General features: G+C 28.7%; 4 protein-coding genes across 6 annotated transcripts; 2 read left to right on the top strand and 2 right to left on the bottom strand.

Moving 5' to 3' along the window:
* Positions 1-435: 435 nt before the first annotated feature.
* On the bottom strand, positions 436-5764 carry LOC125075960 (beta-parvin). 2 transcript variants are annotated; one of them, XM_047687846.1, is made up of 8 exons: positions 5660-5764; positions 4294-4423; positions 4061-4150; positions 3716-3987; positions 2355-2545; positions 1963-2077; positions 1502-1745; positions 436-1235 (listed from the first exon to the last, which is right to left on the bottom strand). In XM_047687846.1, the coding sequence occupies exons 2-8, from the start codon at positions 4409-4411 to the stop codon at positions 1159-1161; spliced, it is 1107 nt and encodes a 368-aa protein (XP_047543802.1). In that variant the 5' UTR covers positions 4412-4423; positions 5660-5764; the 3' UTR covers positions 436-1158. The 2 variants fall into 2 exon arrangements, with proteins under 2 accessions (XP_047543802.1, XP_047543801.1); XM_047687845.1 differs by lacking the exon at positions 5660-5764 and adding an exon at positions 4505-4653.
* Positions 5471-7207, top strand: LOC125075961 (LITAF domain-containing protein). Of its 2 annotated transcripts, XM_047687848.1 has the most exons (4): positions 5471-5608; positions 5819-5967; positions 6221-6374; positions 6495-7207. In XM_047687848.1, exons 2-4 carry the CDS (start codon positions 5826-5828, stop codon positions 6598-6600), a joined length of 402 nt encoding a protein of 133 aa, XP_047543804.1. In that variant the 5' UTR covers positions 5471-5608; positions 5819-5825; the 3' UTR covers positions 6601-7207. The 2 variants fall into 2 exon arrangements, with proteins under 2 accessions (XP_047543804.1, XP_047543803.1); XM_047687847.1 differs by lacking the exon at positions 5471-5608 and having other exon boundaries at positions 5675-5967.
* A 2199-nt stretch (positions 7208-9406) lies between these two features.
* On the top strand, positions 9407-14397 carry LOC125076085 (ATPase family AAA domain-containing protein 3A homolog). The gene is made up of 10 exons (XM_047688035.1): positions 9407-9702; positions 10871-11025; positions 11166-11278; positions 11568-11774; positions 12027-12184; positions 12280-12539; positions 12687-12810; positions 13250-13541; positions 13687-13885; positions 14030-14397. Exons 1-10 carry the CDS (start codon positions 9513-9515, stop codon positions 14210-14212), a joined length of 1881 nt encoding a protein of 626 aa, XP_047543991.1. The 5' UTR covers positions 9407-9512; the 3' UTR covers positions 14213-14397.
* A 2629-nt stretch (positions 14398-17026) lies between these two features.
* On the bottom strand, positions 17027-21416 carry LOC125075845 (ras-related protein Rab-21). The gene is made up of 4 exons (XM_047687656.1): positions 21057-21416; positions 19217-19384; positions 18676-18794; positions 17027-18403 (listed from the first exon to the last, which is right to left on the bottom strand). The coding sequence occupies exons 1-4, from the start codon at positions 21186-21188 to the stop codon at positions 18193-18195; spliced, it is 630 nt and encodes a 209-aa protein (XP_047543612.1). The 5' UTR covers positions 21189-21416; the 3' UTR covers positions 17027-18192.
* Between the last annotated feature and the right edge of the window lie 1024 nt (positions 21417-22440).

Below are 22440 nucleotides of genomic sequence, written 5' to 3' on the forward strand. Positions count from 1 at the left end.
GTTTAATAAATTGACTTTTTATTTTGTTCATTATTTTGTTGTATTATTTTATATACTTACCATAAATTGTACCATCCCATGTCCTGTCCGGTTCTAAACTTTCCAAAAGGAATAGACCGAATATTCAATTTGTATATAATTTTCGACAATATCCTGATTGAATTCGTATAAAATGAATCACTCTGAATAAATACAATCATATGTTACTACTCAATACGAGGACCAGAAGTGGGCTTACGCTTAGTGATTTTAGAAAAAAAGCAATCAAGAAAATTGAATAGAGCACCCACTTAAAATTATTTTCATTGATTTAACTAATCATCCTTTTAAAAATGATCCTAGGCTAAAGCCGTTAGAATTCATCATATTATTTATTTATTTATTGATATCAGATTTTTAAATGAAACAAGGAAATAAAAACGTAGTTAATTTATTTTTAATACATCAATAAGTCAAGGCACATTATGTTAATAAATTAATATAATTTGTTAGTTTTTAATATTCTTACTACAAAAAGCAAGATTAATAGCATGTTAAGTCTACTTATGAACACAAAATAATTTGCAGCGAATATTGGGGTTTTAAAATACTCATATGACCACGAGTTTAACTCGTAATTTTTACAAGTACTAATGACGACATTTTAAATTGAATGATATAGTATATTAATTTCGCAAAATACAGTTTATAGAATCTATTTAACAATGTTTATTGAACTTTATTATAAATAAATATAATATTAAATATGTAACGGCACTTGATGGTGACTAACAACTATATTAACTAAACAAATTCATAATAAATGTATTTGTACATGGCTGTTTTATCTTTGTGTACTACTGTGTACAACTTGTGGTCAATATTCGCTCATTACTCATTTTATTTTATAATATACTAAGACATTTTCGATGTTTACCTATTACTAGATAATCGTAAATCAATTCATTTTAATAGTTTGGCAAAATTTGTTTGGTCATTTATATGTAAACCTTCCAGTATGGCATGTATTACAATGTTTTTTTTAGTTAGAATTTTTATAAGTTCTTAACAACATAAAGTTACAAGATTATTCTTTATGTTAAAATTCTTGTCCATTTTTTAAAAAAACAACTTTACACATTTTTCGCTGCAAATATGGTATATAAATTTCTGACAACTTCAAGCCATATTCTTATATTTGGTAAAAAGATTATAAAGCACTCTTAAAGTAGATTTTAGGTCGAGATTCACAATATCTGAAACAATAAGAACATAAGAATAATTACAAAACTATTATAATAATTTAAATACCAAATAATAAACAAAATACCAATACCAACAATCCTAACATTTAACTTAAGAACTGTCAATGCTGGTAGACATGAGAAAACAAAAATAAGTTACAATTTTAAAACATAACTGTATATTAGCCTTTTTTAATTAAACCTATTATATTAATTATTACTTCTTCATAATGAACAATATTCCAAAATAATAACTTAAGAAACATTGTATTATTTACCTTCAGGTCTTGCTTTTGGTTTAGCAAGCCCCACATCCTGCATCAGTTCAAAGGCAAACGATACATTGTGCACTTTCTGATCAAAGTCTTGAGGTGTTAGGTGAAAGTCATACAGAGGTACAAAAAATCCTTCCAGCAATCCCATCAAGAGGCAAAGGTAGACACCATCGTGGAATTGCGTGTCGAGATCCATAACTTCCAAGTTCACTTTACTGAGATGTTTGTTCACGAATGTGATGAGTGACTAGAAAATAGAGACATTTGTCAAAAATTAAAAATAGTTAGGCTGCATATTAAGTCTATTTAAAAAAAACATGGTACAATTATTGCCTTCTAACATCCATGGCATATTTAGACCAATGATGCTATATTTTAAAACAATGGATGTTTATTTTTATTTTATTTTTTCCAAAAAGTGTATTTTTATGAAAACTAAAACTATTACTCTCATTTGGACTTACCTTTTTGACGACCTGCAACTTGTCTGGAGCGTGATCAAACAAGGCGTCAAAGGCATCTCGCTCGCATTTCATTCCCAGATCGTCATAGGTAGTAGTTATATCCTCCATGTATGTTCTAGAAAATTTTAAATAATTTTTATACTTAATGTTGTCTTAGATTTTCGCGATTATTACACATTGAAATAAAACTAGTTTTTTAGCAGACTGTCTGCCCGTGACCACGAACACTGCAAAGTGCTCGAAACGTCGGGATGTTAAAATAAAATAATTAATATACGCGATTAAATCCGTTAAAAAACTAGTTTTATTTCAATTTTTATACTTTCTTACTTAACAGCCAGTAGTCATGTATGTAATCCAAAAGTTTCATAATGATATAAATACATGCTTACCTATGAGACAGTTGATTAGAGGCATCTTTCTTGACAACCACAACATTCACACTAACATTTTCTGGGAGACGGATTGGTGCTCGGAAATGACGGGCCAGAGCAACAAGCAGATGCAATATTGATACAACATTCTTGGAATGAACTGAATCCACACTCCATTTCTGAACTGGTTTTGATGTTCCATATAGCACCTGAAGAAAAGAAATGCATTTTAATTAAAAACAAGGAGGTTACAATTGGACCATGTCACGCCAAAATGTATCAACCCAAAGAATGACACACAACATTGTTTTTTTATGTTATTCATTTAAAAATGTTTAGATTCATCTTATATAATCAAAAGAGCTATAGAGTAAAATATAATATTTGCTATTGGAGAAAAGTTTGCATAATATAGGATAAGCTACTGATAGATCTAATTTATATAATTATTTTGAAGTAACAATGTTATAGATATTATGAATATAATACTAATGTTGTAAATGCACACATTTTGTAAAAAATTGTTTCTTAAGCAAGCTATGAACAATTCTAACAAATATTGCCTTCAAAGTTTAAATGATCTATTAACTAATTCATGATGTCATCTGGTATTACAATAAAAAAAGTTGTAGTTAAGGCATGGAAAACTTAACCTTAGTAAATACATATATAATAAATCACATAAACAATAAATAAAACTATTTCATTTCTACTTTTAAATGAGGTTAATACAAATTAGAATTCTTTCATATTCACAATGATTTTCATCAAAAGATGAATGCAGTTTAATTCAATTTGATTTCTTTGATACTAAAATTGTACTTAATTATCCAAATATTCAAAATTAAGTAAACATTAATTTCAAATTCGTTAATTTTTTTAAAGATCGAAAAGAACCTTATCGACAAAATACTCATAGATTCAAGCATTTTTTATGTTTCAAATGTATACCATAACTATAACAATCAATATTTTTATAGAAAAAACATAAATATTGATTTTAATATTCAAATAGTTTTTTCATTTTCATTACAGCATATTAATACAAAGAAAAGTGTTTATCAGTCCATCATAATATATTTTATTTTAGTAATCTACAATCGCTTCTAAAATAATAATAAGCATTGAGAATTGCTAAATAAACTTGCTTACAAATGCGTAGTCTAAGAGTTCACATAAAATAAATATTAAAAATAAAAATGAATTTCTGAATATTTTTAGAGAGGGAATTTTACATCGTTTTCTTTGTTAGGAAAGGACAAAATGAATTGCAAGCATGTTTGTGCTTGCAATTAATTTTGTCAACTTTGTAAATCTGAGACAAATGTAAAGTTTGATAAATTTTAAATATTGAGTGTTTGTTTTAACAATAAACATACCCTATTTACTGCTCTTAAGACCACTGCAAGTTTCTGACGCTGACCCTCTTCAGACTGAGTCACTTCTGGAACATCTAACTTTGTCTCAGTCAACTTCTCCAACAATTTCTGAAGAACTTGCCCATCATAAAGATCTTCACTAATGTCTTTGACAATAATTCTTTGAGCTGCAAGCTCATCGTTAATCCAATCAATCAAAACCTGAACCAGCTCCTTTACTCTAGGATCTTCTAAACACCTAGGCTCAATAATTGCTCTTTCTTCATTATCATCTGAAACAAAACCTTTCTTTGAGCAACCTTAACTTCAATAGAAAAGAAGATTTTAAAAATAGGAAGAACATACGTAAACTATATTCCTCAGGCGGGATTTCTGGTGCTGTAGGACTTCCTGGTGAATCTATTGCATATTTTCCCTCTGCTTGTACTTCTTGAACTAAACAAAACATTAACATTTATAAAAGTGTAGTATGTACAAAAAAAAAGTCAAATATGTAACATCTGCATGAAAACGAAGCCATTAATATTCAAGGTATGTCAACCTACACACTAAAAAGTAACACAAATTGAAACACATACCTTCCTTTATGCGTTTCTTACGACCGATAGTGCCAATTTTGTCCCAAAATGATTCTTCTTTATCCTCCTTTTTGGGTAAGACTGGTGTCCGTGGAGATTTTGGGCGTGGTGAGGACATTTTAACTTGTGTCTGATGAGGAAAACAGCGTTAATGAATCATCATATATTTTCAACTCGAAACACTGATGTTATAAGTATTACAGTCACTTACATTATTCACTTTTCAGTATATTTACTCTAAGTTAACACAAACAATTAAATAATAAATAAAACTATAAAGGTATACTTCTAGGTCAAGTATTTACAATATCTTCAAATCTTCAATCTTTAGTTTTATATTTGACCATAGAGTACAGCTAACAAATACAAAGTGTAATATAATCAACGCTACCAAAACGCTACATATAATGTAACAACTTAATAGCTTGTAGTTTAGTAAACATTAAACCTCGAATTATATTTAGTTATTATAATTTAATTTGAGCACCAGAAAAATAGACTTAAGCAATAATACATTGTAGTTGTTTTGTTTAATAATAAATCTATCAACATATAATAATATTATGTTTTTTTTCTATAACACCTATTTAGTCATAACTAAATATCTAAACATAAGGGTTTCTGTGAAACAATTAGTTACCTGTATATATAATTTAAAATATACATTGAAAGAAACCGAACTTTAAAAGGAGCAATAAAATTCATCTACTTAATAATGTGACCCTTATAACGTTAATCATTGTAATTAAATAATTAAATATTGCAGACGTATAATATACTTGTATTTGTAAATAGATGTTTGTTAACTCTGACCCTATTAATTGGGAAACCTATATGAAGTACCTACTGGTATACATTAATTAAAAAATAAATTATTGTTATTCTGAAATATGAAGTGAAAATAAAAATTATTGAAACATAAATATATTGTTTTTTTAAAAACAATAACAATTCACTAAATCACAAAAACGAAACCAACTAAAGATCAAATACAATAAAGTAACCCGGAGACTGATATTTGTACCGTTGATATTTTGTTGTTGATTTTTTGATTAGATTGTATTTAATATTTTTTACAAATTATAGTGTTTTCACTGAGCATTTGTAAGATATTTTAAGAAGGATTCTATTTTAAAAAGGATACACTATTGAATATTGATTTTTAGTCTGTGGTTAATTTCTCTCTTAACTATTAAATATACTTTTTTCGCGTTCGTCGTTCAATAATATAAAAATAGACAAAGACTTGTTTCTAATTTATATTATTAACAAATAAAGTGTCTAAGAAGAGCCGAAAAAATTGTTACTGCTGTTTGTTAGTATTAAATTATTATTTTAATTGAATCAATTTGCGATATTTACTTACTCATAAACCTTTGAGTCCGCGAATGAACATCTGCGTTTTATTGGTTGGTAGAATCATACCTAAAAATAGCAACGAGATTGTATTGCATCACGCGAAGGTTTACAGCAAGTGTGTTCATTTGTGAGTGCTTTGTGTTTACTTGCGTTTCTGTGGTTAAAGGTTTAACATGGAGAAAAGCCCGAATCCTCCACCATATAGTTGGAATAATGGGCACACAATGCAGCCGCCGCCGGCTGCTCCACCTAGCTATTCCCAAGCTGTTGGAGGAGTAGGACCTTCTAGTCCATACACTCCCCAATACTCTCCATGTAAGTACAAATTATTACAAAACAGGCAATAACAATGACCTCAAAATATTTGGAAGTATGACTAACATGTCCTTGTAACCATTTTAATTTAAGAGGGAAGTGAAGGTGAACTATAATTTAATCTCCAATAAGATTATTATAATATAAATGTAATACTGAGACAATGATAACCTTTTTAAACTTTATTAGCATGACAACAAGTATCTTTTATTTAAAAAAACATTAAGTTTTAATATATATAATGTTGTTGTAGCATCAGGGCCAGCAATTGTCACAACAGTAGTGCCAGTGGGTCCACAACCCACACACATGATATGCCCCAGTTGCCATGCAGAGATGAATACTTACACACAGACAAAGCCAGGGCTTATTGCCTATATATCGGGAACAGTTATATGTTTGATGGGGTAATAGTATTTGCATACATTCTATACTTTTTTAATCTAATGCAATTGAATCAAATAAAAATTTAAATTAAACAACCACTGAATACTTTTCGTCTAATCCAGAAATTATTTCTATTTCAGAGGATTTTTAGGTTGCTGCTTGATTCCATGCTGTATAGACAGCTGCATGGATGTCCATCACAAGTGTCCCAACTGTGGGGCTTATCTTGGTCGATACAGGCGATAAAAAATTTTTGTTTTCACAATGAGCCATGGGATTTTTTTTACCGCAGCAAGTAATGGTCTATTTCCAAGCACCTCACTATCTATCTACTTTAGACAATAACTGCCTTGTAGACTGACTGTACTGGTGTAATTTTTTTTCACATCACACTTTCAAAACAAAGAGATGTCTATATTATAAATTAAATGTCCACATCATTATGTGTAGTAGAAATTACTATTAAGACATACCTGACTAATTAATAAACAAGGTCACTCATTATTTAACAAATTGACAAACTGACAAATTTGGTGTCAATTGACAACTATTAATTATAATTTTCTAAAAATCAAAATTTGCATCATATATAAATATATACACAAAACCATGCTTATTAATAAGCCAGGTTATTATATTATAAAATGTATTGAAATGGTATAATTTATCTTAAAATGTTTCTCTAAGCCCAGTTTAATGTAACTGAATAGGAATAAGTATTTAATATTATTAATAAGGTATCTTTTGTGTATTTTTTATAAAAATATATTATGTACAATTTTTATATTTTAGGATTTTGGAATATTTAACTTACAATGTTGATCTTGATGAATTATTTTAAATTATTATGATTTCTGATCCACAATAGTGGTTGTTTTATTTAGTAATTTTATACAAATAATTTAAAAAACTAGGTTTAAGATAATGTTAAATTTTAATTTATTTGTTTTTTTTTGCTTACAATTACATGCCCTTAATTTACAGATCTGCGATTTAAAGTTGTTATTTTCTCTTTAAATCTAGTTAACTAATTTAATAATAATTTTAATTATATTATATTAACAATGTTAAAACCAATGTTTTTATTATTGGTTGAATATAATGTACTATGTATGATCTTGAATGTTTAGTATTAATATTAAACCTCCAGACGCCACAATGGGTATGTTATAGGTAAAATTAAAAGATTATCTTTACAATAAACAGATATTTGCAGGTTTTTAATTGAAACCCCATGTTGATAAATAAAACTACGTCAGCACTGATTATTTCGTCCATAGTTTTTTTTATCAGCAGGGTCTTAATGTCATGATATATGTCTGTTTTAAATATTAAATTAATAATCTACATGTTTATTATAAGAATAAAGTACACGTAATTGATGTTTACTACTGCATATATTAGATTAACAGCTGATAGTTTAGTTGTTTAGCCAATTTGTATTAAAATTTTTGATCTATCTAACAAATGATAAAATACAATTGTGAGTTTCTCGGTAGATATAATTATATTAACAAAATAAGTATCTGGTGATGACTTTTCAATGTAATGCAGCTGAAATGTATAAGTTCATTGAAATGTGCAAACGTAACTACAGAAGCTTAACTTAGTAACTAAACTATCAGCTGAATAAATCTATTATGTGCACTCTGTTTATAAATGTTTTAAAGACCATACAGCTTTAGCCTTCATTGTGTTCGCTAATGTTATACTATTTTCCTGTGACTAAAAACATAATAAAATAAATTTTAACGCCTTGTTTACTTTTTTTTCGAGTCATTTATTTGTCTTCAACACATTTACTTACCTGCTAGTGTATTTGATTATGTAATATTCATAAAGAATACCCAAAACTGAATATATTATATCAGAAGCAAAACAAAGCTTTTATCCTATTCCGGGAAATTTCGGTTAATTAGCGCTTGATTATAATTAATTACCTGAATGCCTATAATAGCGGTAAACAAATTTAAATTTTCTTGTTAATATACTTGATGTAATAAAGACTATACATTTTATACCCCCAATAAAAATATAATGATTTACTTTTTACCAATGAAAATTTATGTGGTAATAACAAATAGACAAATACAAATAATGGTTGTTTTAGTAACTTGCTAAATTTTAAGGGAACCCACAATAATATTTTTTATCCTTTACTTCTTACGAGAAATAATGGCTTATTTACGAAGCGATTTTAAGCAATACAGCATTAATCCTTATCCAATTATGTGCATTAAATATAGATCAATATGGCTTTTTACAACATGAAATTTAAATTAATATTTTCGAAGATATTACAGATTTAAAATGCAGGGATAAAGCGGTTTGCTTTGTTTATTGTCAAAAAGCTGTGAATGTTGTGTGTTACATAAAGATATTGTGTAGTATATATTTGGTATCAGATTTGCACCCGTGCGAAGCCGGCGCGGGTCGCTAGTATACTATAATTTAATTTATCTCTTTATCCAATACCAAGTATCGTATTTATATCTCTAAGTCTTATTACATCAAATATAAAATAAAATAAGAAATAAAGATTTTTTCTGAAGATTGTAAATGATGTTAATTCTTTTTGCCTAAGGTTTTTTTTTAAAAAAAAAACAAAGTTTTTACTCAAGTTGCATCATTATTGTATTCGTTATGCGATTCAATTAAGCCATAAAAATCAATAGCGCATCCGGTGCATGCTGCGCAATGTTTCTTTTTAAAAAAGCGTTTAGTTCCTTCTGAAATAGTAAATTAATGAAAACTAAAACTTCTTATTTTAAGCTAATAATAATATTATTTTTGTTATAAGTATATTAATAATATTATATAAGTTATAATGACAAGTTATTAAATATTCTATCATTAACCATTGCTAATTATTCACAAACAATAATCCACTATGTTTTACGGCAGAGGGGGGTCTCCTTGGAACGGTTTTATACAAAATTATGAAAAAAGGCGTTGACATGATAAAATTATATATCTATATTTCGCTGTCAAATAATTTTATAGTCTACTTAGATTTTGTAGTCTATGGCTCTGATTCTATGGTATTCGATCAATCAATTGTTCAATGTCCATTCGTGTGCTCTATTATAAAGAAGGATACAGTGTTCATTTCAATAAATAAATATACATTTGATGAATAAAACTACCTGTTTTTAGCCATGTCTTGGTTATTCGGGTACAGCCGGCCTCAGCAGCCGCCTACTGATGAGCCTCCAGCAGATGGTGGTGGCTCAGCCGCCGCTCCAGTTAACCTCACTAAAGCTGAAAAGAAAGCTATGGAATCATATAGATTTGATTCCAGTGCTCTGGAGAGAGCTGCACAGGCTGCCCGGGAGTTAGAAAGATCACGTATGTATTTAGTCTTATCAGTCACATTTTAAGGTATTGCATAATGCGGCCACCTAACCTACAATCTTAAATGAAGTAACATTAAAATATTATTATAGAATGAATTTTCAAAATTAACACAAATTATATTACCTACTGATAAGCTTTTCAAGTTGAATAATAGAAAGAAAAAACTTTACGGTCCTTGACCAGCTTAGCTAAAATTAACAGATACTGAGATTCTGATGCAATCTTAAATAGATCAACTCTCATCATAATAAAAAACAAATTTTGCTTTGCATATAATATCTTTAATTTGTTTAAGTAGTTTGTACATACACATTTTCAAGAATTTTAAAATCATGGTTGTCAGTGAATTTATGAGGTTCAAACTACTGTAAAAACATAACTTTAAATATGTAAGTATTTTGACAAATTGCCTGATACTTATGAGTAATACTAGTAATGAAATTAATTTTTTGAAGTCTGCTCTATTTATAATCTTTTTAAGATTATATTTTCGATTTCCCTTGAGTAATGGTAATTATATTATAATATAAAAAAGGCAATTGAAGTAAATTATTATTGTTTCTTTATTATTAACATATAGAATATTGGAAATAACATAATTAACAAGAGAATAGTAGACATCAAATCTATATGGAAAAAAACACATAGATTTATTGATTGAAAGAAGTAATTAAGGGATATTCAATTAGTTTAATAGAAAAATATATGTAAGCTAACAGTAAAATTTATTTGATTTGTTGTAAACATGTTTTCTATATTTAAAAATATTGTACCTTGAATACTAAAGATTTATAAATGAGAATGGTAAATGTTTTATAAATAAATTAATAAAAGTTGAAATATTTGTTATTTGAGAATTACTTGGGAGCTTGCACCTGTAGGAAAGATTATCCAAATCTTAATGTTATGTAATTATATTATAATTAAGTAGCCACTTGTTTGTTTAAAGTACTTAATTTGAAATAAATATTATTTAATATCAACATTTGAAATAGATTTATAAAAATAGTAGTAGATAAAGAGATCTATTTTGTACCATAAAAAGAACATACACTATTTTTCATAGTTTTCATTTTGCACTGATTGTATCTTGTAAAGTAATAGAATTGAATGGGTAAAAAAGTTTTGATTCTCCAGTATGTGATATATTTCTTAACAGGACATGCTAAAGATGCATTGGAGCTTAGTAAGTTGCAAGAGAGCACTCGTCAACAAGAACAGATGGCCAAGATAAAAGAATACGAAGCAGCCATCGAACAAGCTAAAGTAGATCAGAAGAGAGTTGATCATGAAGAAAGACGCAAAACATTACAGGTCCGATTATGTTTTAATTATTTTTTTAGGCGATTGTCATGTTTCTTAATCAATCATATTCTGATATAATTAATTGGTCTGTTTTCTTTTCACTACCTAAGTATGAATTATATTACATATGCTCTATTTTCTTAATATAGGAAGAAACAAAACAGCACCAAATGCGTGCACAGTATCAAGACCAATTAGCGAAGACACGGTATGAAGAGCAATTGGTTCAGCATCAAAGAAATCAGGATGAAATATTAAAAAAGTATGTTTATTTTATATGTACAGTTTTCTAACAAGAGTTATTCATTAGAAATTCATATTTTATAAATAGATTGTATAGTCATAGACATTATCGTTGACCATTATGTATAAATTTGTCTAAAAATTTATGGCATGCATACTTTGAAGCAACAAAATAAGATAATTTTAAAGTTTCGTTTTATATTATAGCTTATGCTACCTGTACAAGTCAGATTGGGTAGCTATATTATATATATAGATACTATTTTTTTTACAACTTTTCTAGATTAGAGATTTTTATAATTATACAGGCAAGAAGAGAGTGTAGCTAAACAAGAAGCAATGCGTCGCGCCACTGTTGAGCATGAAATGGAATTGCGTGAGAAAAACAAACTTAAAGCCATAGAAGCAGAAGCCAGGGCTCGTGCTAAAGCTGATAGAGAGAACAGAGATATAACTCTTGAACAAATTAAACTGAAAGCTGCTGAAAATAGGACAACTATTTTGGAAAGTATACAGTAAGTTAAAGAGATATTATTACCTAAATTATTTTAAACTTTCTTTTAAGTTTTCCACTTAAACATGTCTATAACAAAATTCTAATATAGCCGACAAGTATATGAATTAATTATTCTCTATGTTTTTTACATTTTGTATAACAATAAAAAAGATTGTAGATGTGCATAGACTTAAAAGTAGAAGTAATACAATTTATTTATGTTTTAATATTGAGTATGTTTTATATAGTTATTTTTATATGTGTAATGCAGGACAGCAGGTAGCGTCATAGGAACAGGTTTGAATGCACTTGTCACAGACTGGGACAAGACACTGGCTGCAGCTGGAGGTTTGTCTTTGGTCGCTCTTGGTGTCTACACTGCTAGAGGTGCAACATCTGTGACTGCTCGTTTCATTGAAGCTAGGATTGGTAAGATTCTAAAAATAGTTATTAGCTCAACTCCTATTAAATTTTCTAATGTTTATAAAGTGCAATAATTAATAAGGTATTTATTCTGTTATTAGGTAAGCCGACATTAGTGAATGAGACATCAAGATTTTCTCTCCTAGAAGCAGTTAAGCATCCCATCCTCACAATATCACGTGCCATCGCGAATTTCCGTAAACCATCTGATGCATTAGCAGGTGTTGTGTTAGCTCCTACATTAGAGAAACGCCTCAGAGATATTGCTATTGCAACTAAGAACACAAAAGTGAATAGAGGATTCTACAGGAACCTCCTTATGTATGGGCCACCTGGTACCGGTAAAACTTTGTTCTCAAAGGTAAGTAGTACCTCTCGATAATAGTTTAAATTATACTATAATTTTTATTTTGTGTCTGCAGGAATAATTGACCAATTACTGAGATCATTTGAAATGAGATTGCAAGTAAGGGTATTTGTTATATCTATAATTACTACTTTGTTGCAGAAATTAGCAAAACATTCTGGTATGGATTACGCGATAATGACGGGTGGTGATGTGGCTCCAATGGGCAAACATGCCGTAGCTGCCATTCACAAGATGTTTGACTGGGCCAATACTAGTAGAAAAGGTCAGGATTCGTTTTTTTCATGATACATGCATGTATCCAATGGATTATGCAATCAGAAACAAAGCAGTTTTTAATAAACTTCATTACTCATAGAACAATACCCAAATTTAGAGTTTCAACACTTTTTATTAATTCCATACATAATTTTCAGTTTCAATTTCACAGATTTTTGATTTTTCACTGATTTTCATATTCATAATAATATAAGATGACTTTTATCGATCTCAGGAGGTGAATGTTGATAGTTAACTTTGTTTTGCTCACCCTAATGTCCCATACTACTGACCCATTAGAAACTTTGTGCATATTTTCATCCCATGAAACCCACCAGTTGTGGCTACGAGTTGTATATCAGTCAGTCATTTTAAAATATTGTTAAGTAGGTTTTCGTAACAGTTTATTCAAATATTATATTTTAAAATATCTTTATTATTTTTAGGTGTCTTGCTCTTTATTGACGAAGCAGACGCATTTTTGCATAAAAGGTCTTCTGCACAAATAAGTGAAGATTTGCGAGCAGCTCTAAACGCTTTTCTGTACCGAACTTCTGACCAAAGTAGCCGTATCATGTTGGTATTAGCCTCTAACACCCCGCAACAATTCGACTCGGCTATCAATGACAGATTGGATAAGATGATCGAGTTTGGTCTACCCGGTCTAGAGGAGAGAGAACGCTTGATTAGACTATACTTTGATAAGTTTGTACTGCAACCGGCATCAGAGGGCAAGAGGTGTATTTCATTTTTATCATGATTAATCTTTTATGCAAATTTTAATTACTTGTAACAATTAAAATAACAATAATTGTCAAATAAAAGTTAAATAACAATGCATTATACATTAAAAACACATTTTAAATGCAAATATTATTTACAGACGTCTCAATGTTGACCAGTTTGACTATGGTGCTCTCTGTGCTAACCTAGCAAAAAGAACAGCTGGTATGTCTGGTCGAGCATTATCTAAACTTGGTGTAGCTTGGCAAGCAGCTGCCTATGCGTCTGATGATGGAAGACTCACAGAACAAATGTGCATAGACATTTGTGATGATGCTGTTCAGGATCACAGACAAAAGGTAACTTTATCACTAGTATTCATTTAACATTCAATAAGTTTTATGTAATAAAATGGAAGCAAATAAGTTATTTTTATATTAGATTATAAATTAACAAAAATAGAGTTCAATTTTATTAGTGCTAATTTTTACATTTAATTATAGATGGAGTGGCTGTCGGCAGAAGAAAAGACACGAAGTATGATGCCATATCTTTTAGATTTGCCCCCTCTAGACAAACCTGAAGAAAATATTAAGCAGGCAACAATTAAAGAACTGCCAGAAACCAAAGAGGAACCTAAAGTCAAGTTGACAAAGAAAAAGAACAAGGAAGACATGGAAAAGTGACACCTGATAACCAATGATGATCCTGTAGAAATACAAAACACATGTTCCGAAAATAAAAATATATACTGTGATAATAAACAGTGCATCTATGACTTTAAAGTATCAAAATTGCAAACACACATTATATTGTCTGACCGTGACTTTAACAAATTGCGAAAGTTATTAGTGAAATTGAGAAAAAGTAATATCTTAAAATAATTAAATAATTTCTTGGGAATACCTAATAATAATAATGAAAGTTACAAATCAGGACGATATTGCTCATTTTGATGGTGTACTGGTATGTCAAAATCTGCTGTTTGCTATAAAGATATTGTGTGTAATCATCTTTATATAATCTACATTCTACAAATAATAAATTGTTTCAATTGTAAAAAGTGATCTATAATACTAGCCTTTATTTATCTATACAGGCGTAACTCTAAAATGGAATTATATAATATATTTTTTGCAATTATATTCAAAAGTACATTAACAAACACGCCAAATCTTATAGAATATTAATTTTACCACAATGTTCCAAGTAACATTTATCATCTCCAATTACGACCATAGTTATATAAGTTTCAGTTTTATTAAACATTTTGTACTTTTTCTGTCTTCTCTTATCTTGTTCGAATATTTATATCGGACTTCCCCTCTTGTGAATGGCAAGATTTTTTATTGTTATCATATTTTACAGCATTCAATCGATGAATGATTTTCCAACACATCTGACATTGGTATTAATCTAAGCTTTGTTTAAAATATTACAATGTCTAAATGTATTCCTATTGTGCGTAAAAACGAAGTACAAAAGATCATTAAAATTATAAGTATGATATGCCTAACTTTAGAATTGCACAAAAGTTTTAATGTAAATGCAATTGTAGTACCTAAGTGGGTATATTATTTGAATGTTCACAAAAACGTCTGGTTTCAAAGCGATTCCACGTTTTTACTAGCTGTTACTCGCCTGTTTCGCTGGGAATTAAATAAAAGAGGAGGAAGGATAAACGGAATTCAAAAAATTTATAACTTCGGGAAGAATTAACATCTCAGGTAGATTAAGCGTCGACTGATCATATTCTCATACAAATATGTTTAGTATTTTTCACTCGATTGACGCTCAAAGAAAATAAAATTTAATTAAATAAGTATATAAAGTTAAATACAAGGAAACATAGAATCTAAGAAATTGCATTTTTTCCAAATGACTGTTATTAGTATGGCTGGCTTAATCATAGTGGTTGACTGCTTTATTTTGATTTAGATTGCATTATGGTGGCGAAATTTTTAAATTTATGTGTGCAAATATCACAAAACGATGTAACTAGTAGTCAATGAACATAATTTATAAATATAATATAAAAAGTGAATGATATTGGTAAGTATATATGATACTTTAAAATACATAGAAAATAACTTTTTGTAATTATCTCACTACATCTTCAAATAAAATATATTTACAAGAATGTAAACTATTTTCAAAGTTTAAAAAACATATGGTTATGGATGTTTTGTCTAGTATAGATCAAATAAAATATATAATTTTAAGTTGTTATATCGAAGATAAATTGTTTTGATATGGTTTATTTCTCAATTGCAATGTAAAAAGTTATTTGCTTGAAACTTGTATGTAGTGTTAATAGAACTTGTTAAAATTATGATTTTTGTTTCATTTCACAATCCTTCATAAATTTATTAAAATGTACTTAAAATATCTCAAAGTAGTTAGTATACCGAATTTACTGTAGATTACAATTACCGTATATTCGGTAATTTGTTAACATAAAAACTGTATCACTGTTTGTAGCACTCGGGATTGTCATTGTTAAAGCTCAAAATATATTTGATTATTTTACATCATACATTACATACCCGCAGATCATAGTTATGTCTGACAAAGTCAATGATAAAGATAAATATTTAAAAGCAATACTCATAAGCCAAGGGCGTGCGTTTCTAATATATTTGATTGCGTAATCAAAACAGCATTGCCTAAGGACATTTAAATAATTATATAATTTTAATAATAACATACGATAACAATTTAAAATTCATAAATCAATAAATGAAGTCATGAGAAGTTTAACTTCAGCTATGTATTGAGACTTCACATGGTTATTTTTTAGTAGCAATGAGATATTAAATATGTAATTAGCAATATAAGTTATTTTTTCACCCTTATCTCTCGATAAAAAAACATCTTGCCTTATATTCATATATCATCGTATTTGTCTTGGCTAGAAAATTGTTTTTTCTTACTTGATTGTACTAGGTACCTACTGACTTTGATTGCCTATACTTTTGATTAGTATACTGAGTAATGAATTAAAACAATACAATTTGAAATGAAAATACTTTTTATTTTCTGAATTGATCATTCAGATTAAATTTGACTTTGATCATCGGTCGGTTGTTACTAATGGCTAATTATTTCAGAAACTCAATATATTTTTTAACCAATCATGTCTTGAATATTATCAGTATTTTTAATTTCATAGGTTTATAAATTTAAGTAATAAAAGAAACATCACAAATATTTGTTCATTAAATCGTATATTATATGTTGTTGTGAATGTAACATCAGTTACTTAATAATAATACAGGACTAAAATTAGAAAATAAAACATTATTTACATTAATTATAATAGAGCTAAAACAAAAATTTGCATAGCTATTATATGTATTAGTTAAAATATATATTTAAATATGTATATAAATAAGACATTTTGACTATAATAAAATAATTATACAGAAGCTTATTTACTGACATCGTAATTAACATTTATTTATTAACTACACACTCATATGATTGTTAAGTATAATTTCAGATTTTAGTATAATTTCAGTGAGTAAATGTATTAAAATATTTGTCACAGCTCATTGTGTTAACTAAGGCAATAATATTACTTAGTATAAAAACAATTTACAATACATACTCTGTAATATATATTTAATGAGCTATTATAATAAATAATCATTGTTTGAATTTGATAAAGAAGGAATGTTAATTAAATTTAATGTGAATTTCAAATAAAATGAATATACCATTTACCATTAATAACCATTTAATGTTACAGTAATTTAATAATGGTGGCAGAGTAAAAAGTTTTTTGTAACAGTTATAATTACTCTGTTGCATTAATATATTTAACTGTTTTGAGAAATATATAGACTACTTAGTTAATGATTCACAGTGATTCATTATATTTATAATTATTATATATGAATTTCCTTTGGGAATTAACTAATTTGATTTTTACAAATAAAATCATAATCAACAATGAGAGAGTAAGCCCATACTTTCATTAAAAATCATTATAAATTTTAGTACTCAAAAAAGTTCTATAAATAGTTTTAGGATTTATCTTTTGTGGGCTATCAAACAGATAACAAAGTAAATATGCACAAAGGTAATCTCTTGAGAGCAACTGATAAATTTATAAAACATAAAAATTTATATGCCTAAAAATGAGAAAGTTATTTAGTAATTACTTATATAGTAGCCATTAACTTTAATGATAATAGTAGAATACATAATCTAAACATCTTTAAAATAACATTGCCTATGTTTAAAACAAGAATTATTTTCCTTTAGTTCTAATTTTTTTTTTAAATAGTATCTTAAGGTTTACAACGCAGTTGCACTAACACGAAATTTGTAAATTTAATGTAGGTACAAATTAATAGAATAAAGTAAAATATACAGTTTAATACCATTTCTTTTCTACTATGGTATATAATGTTTATAATTCAAGCTCCAGTTAAATTTTGTCATTATATGTTGTAGTTATGTAATAATGTGTAGCCGTGGGTTATGAGACTCTAATTTTTGGATATCGAAAAGTATTCAAGTTAAACAAACTTACATAACATTTAGTTTAGTCAATTGATCTACAAGTCAATGTTACACATTGATATAATAAGTTCCATAAATAGAGTCGAACAATAAGATATAATATTTATATACATCGAATATTACCTACATAAGCATTTCAATTACTTCGATATCCTAAGCAGCAAGTTGACTGAGTTGGTGCTTCATCATCGACGACTAGAACTCTAGAGGTTCTATTTGAATCAGTCCGGGTGTTTTGCTCAAACCGTTCAACCATTTCCCTTGTCAGCTCCAAAAATAGTTCTTCAACGCCTTGATTCAACTTTGCCGACGTGTAGAAGTGTTTAGCGCCAACCATATCTGCATAGCTGAAAGTATTAATTTATAATATATATAGTTTTATTTCAATATAATATATTATTTTATTACATTAATTTTTAAAGATATCAATCCACTTAATTGGTTTTTTCTTTAATGGTGATCTTAATATATTCACTACAACTTCAAAGCATTGCATAAATAGAATTCATTTAAACCTAATGTAATAAAATAGTTAATTGAAATCCGTTATAAAATTTAATTGTTGTTGAGTCATAATAACAATATTTTAGCATGTAAAGTAGGTACTTAGTAATTATACCTCTCAGCTTCTTCAAGAGGCACTGTTCTCTCATGTTCTAGATCAACTTTATTGCCTGCTATTATCAAAACAATATCCGATCCAAGCATTTTCTTCAATTCCTTGACCCAGTTCTTAACCTACAAATATATAAAATGCATGTTCTGTTTTATTTGTATTTACGAACATTAAATTTAAAATATTCTAATTTTACTATTATATTTTTGAAACAATTACAGGTTACTTTCAAACATATGCAATTCAGGATATTTTATACATAAATGCATCAATTGTAGTTAAAGCGTGCACCTTTTATGTAGCATTATTGGTTATTTCCCTTTGTTGATTATTCAACAAACACAATCCTGAAGTAGCTCTGATTACTGGATGTATCAGACACATATACAAAACTATGTATGTAACAAATATGAACACAACATTACTGAGTACTGCTGTTGGCAGTAGAATATCTGATGAGTGGGTGGTACTTACCTAGATGGGCTAGCACATATCTCCCACTAATATAATTACATTATTGCAGCTAATATTAAGGAAGTCTTACCTTTCCAAACGAATCTTCATCTGTAATATCATAAACTAGTATTGCACCATTTGAGTTTCTATAATATATAGGACCCAAAGCATGAAACTTTTCCTGACCAGCTGTATCCCAAATTGAGAGATTAATACGTTTTCCATTGATGTTAAGTTTCTTGTTTAAGAATGTTGCCTATTGAAAATAAACAGTACATTATTCATGTGTATTTAAAAGTATTGTTATACCTAAATAATTATTTTTTATCACTGGTGGGTTGTTTTTATTTACTCTAGTTTCATACGGTTGGGGATTAGAATACATATTGATTTGGGCGAGTTAATCAAAGTATAACATGACTGAGTTAATGAAAGAAATCATCCTGGAAATTATGGAAATCCATGAGACAGTCATCCAGGGCTCTGCAAGTATGCATTATCGCTATCATAGTTGTCTATATTTGCCACAATATGACTTTCTTTGCAATATGATTTTACTTGCTTATTTTGATTTTTACAATTGATTGAGTCATGGAATCAAGAAAAATCATGTTTTTCAATTGATTATTCTTATTATTTAGTGCTAATTTAAGAACTACTTTAGTTTTTATCTATCTCATTGGCCTTAGATGCTAAGGTGCTGCAAATCCTGCATCTTTGGTTACTTAGACAAAACTCTAGTATAAAGACCGACAAGACAACACAGAGTTAACAGAGAGAGTACTTTTCATCTGAATTAAATTAAAACGCTGTATTTTTAAATTGGTTGCATGGCATATAGTCTAGGGTTTTCTTTGAATGGCTAATTAAATCAGTTGACTGCAACACACGTTGTTTTTTTAAATGTAACCATTAAGTCCTTTCGATTGATACCCAATACTGCACAATTTAAAAACATGCTCTATGTGAAGCAAGACTTTGTCCTCTCATGAATTTATGACGATTCTTGATGTCACAAAACCTAAAACCAGCAAGTCAAATCAAATGATGATGCTACAAATAATAGGTACCTTATTCGTCATATTATGATAAGTAATTAAGAACATATGTGGGAAAAGCTGAATATAAATAATAATCCTCCTATCGGGTTTGGTTTGGTCAGATAAAAAAATTAAATAGACTTCCTTCAGAATATTAGAGGCCTGGATATCTGCCTCAGTGATTTCCTTCATTTTGATTAGAAATATCAATCTTTTATCCAAACATTTTTAAAGCATACTAGCCATAAATATATTTCATCATATTTTTCTGTCACAATGTTATTAATCAAATAAATTTGGTCTACCAAGTGTGAGAGTGTACTTCACTTACAAGATAACTACAAAAATCAGTACATTCAGAAGCATTCTGAACATAATCATCAAAGGCAGGTATGAAGATAAATACTATAAATTTTTTGCTTTTGAAATAGGTAGGTAAACTAGCAAAAGAGCCATGTAAGTAATATTGATCATTCCATACAAATTATACCAAAAACGAGAGCTAACAAGTTATGCCCACCTCACTTAAACTAGATCAAAACTATTGATTAATGCTGTTTGGCAGTAGGATATATGATATGTGGGTTACCACCCAGGGCTAACACAAAACTCAACCAACCAGTGTTTTTTACAAATGTCACTTGCCATCTCCCCAAGTATAAAAATATAGTTTATATATTTTTTTATTTTGTGATAATGTGACATTAAATTACTTACATTCTAATTAGAGATATTATTTTGTTATTAATTAATTTAAATCAAATAAAGGAATGGCAAAAACCGAATGATACAATATTCTAGCTCCAAAGGAAACATATCAAAAAGCTGTGTAGTATTGATTTATTATGATTTTAAATTGGATTAAATTAAAGCGTTTCTAGAACATACCTGTAGTGTAGTCAAATGTTTATCGTTGAATTTATCTTCGATGTATCGGAGTAATATCGATGTTTTTCCAACGCAGCCTTCTCCTAACAGAACCACTTTGAAATTATGTGTTCCACTCGGTGCTGTAGTCATTGTGGAAACTAAAATGTCTTTGTAATAGGAAACTTTCAATTAAATTGACACGGAATCTAACGCGGTTTTTAAGTACACATGTATACCGTACAATAAAATACTAATGACCACAGCTTTAAAAACATTAAGGAGGTATACTAGAGCTTAACCATAAACTTCAATAATACTTTATATATTATTAGTCGACATAGAACTATGATCGTGATGTCGTAAAGGAAGCGATTTGACAACTTATTTTTTTGTTATGGCGTATAGTGTTAGTTGAGCGCAAAATATTCTGCCAATGTCACATATTTAAAGGCTCTGATACACATTGGGACAGAGCAGTGTATTGCATAAGGGCACTGCTTAAGCGCTGCTTATCATTAATTCAACATTAGTCGTTTTAAAGTATGGTTTAAATTAAATATAGCAGTCGCAAAATATATTGGCCTAATTCATTAGTGCAACATCGAACGAGCAAACTGGCCTTTCGTGTATTATAGGCTTTATATTAAAATGATAACGTTTAATAATAGAGTGGTATCAACAGAAAATTAAAAAAATTGTTGGGAATAATAATGATAAAAAAACGGTTTGTTTGTTAGTAATAATTTCATTAGGTTATACCAGTGTTACACTCATATATGTCTAAATAAAAGTGCTAAGTGACTTCAATAATTGGTATGATATGTTGATACTATATGACAATTTTTTCATTCCAATGCGTCCTCTGTTCATAGAGTTCAGGTGCCTAACATTTAAGTGAAATGGCTAGGTTGTTAATTAAAACGCTAAATAAATTTAGTTGGCTGTGACACATACACCACACTTCTAATCGCACTGCCATTAATCTAACAACGACCTAGGTTGAAGTGTGTTATCGTAAGAGTCGCTTTATTAATCCCAATATGGGCCAATCTCGATCGACTGAGTCTCAGCAGTCAGCTCCCTAAATAATGACATCGTCGAAACCAGTGGGACTAACGGCAATATAAACTTCATAAATATCGAAAAGTATAACCAAACTATTAATCATCAAACTCTTGATAGAAAGGTAAGATGACAAGGTGTTAGCCATCTTTGCTCGTCTGTTTGGCTAAAATAATAATAATATCAATGAAGATTCAACGTTATGGTACATGATTAGGACTATGTAAGATCAACAAATTCTGGAAGTGGTACGTTTGATGTAGTAAGTACAAGTATGTGCGGGCGATCATTTTTAGTTTTATTACGAATTTGAAGAAACCAGTCCATAACATTAGTTATT

Source organism: Vanessa atalanta, chromosome Z (assembly GCF_905147765.1).
Source record: "Vanessa atalanta chromosome Z, ilVanAtal1.2, whole genome shotgun sequence".
NCBI lineage: Eukaryota > Metazoa > Arthropoda > Insecta > Lepidoptera > Nymphalidae > Vanessa > Vanessa atalanta.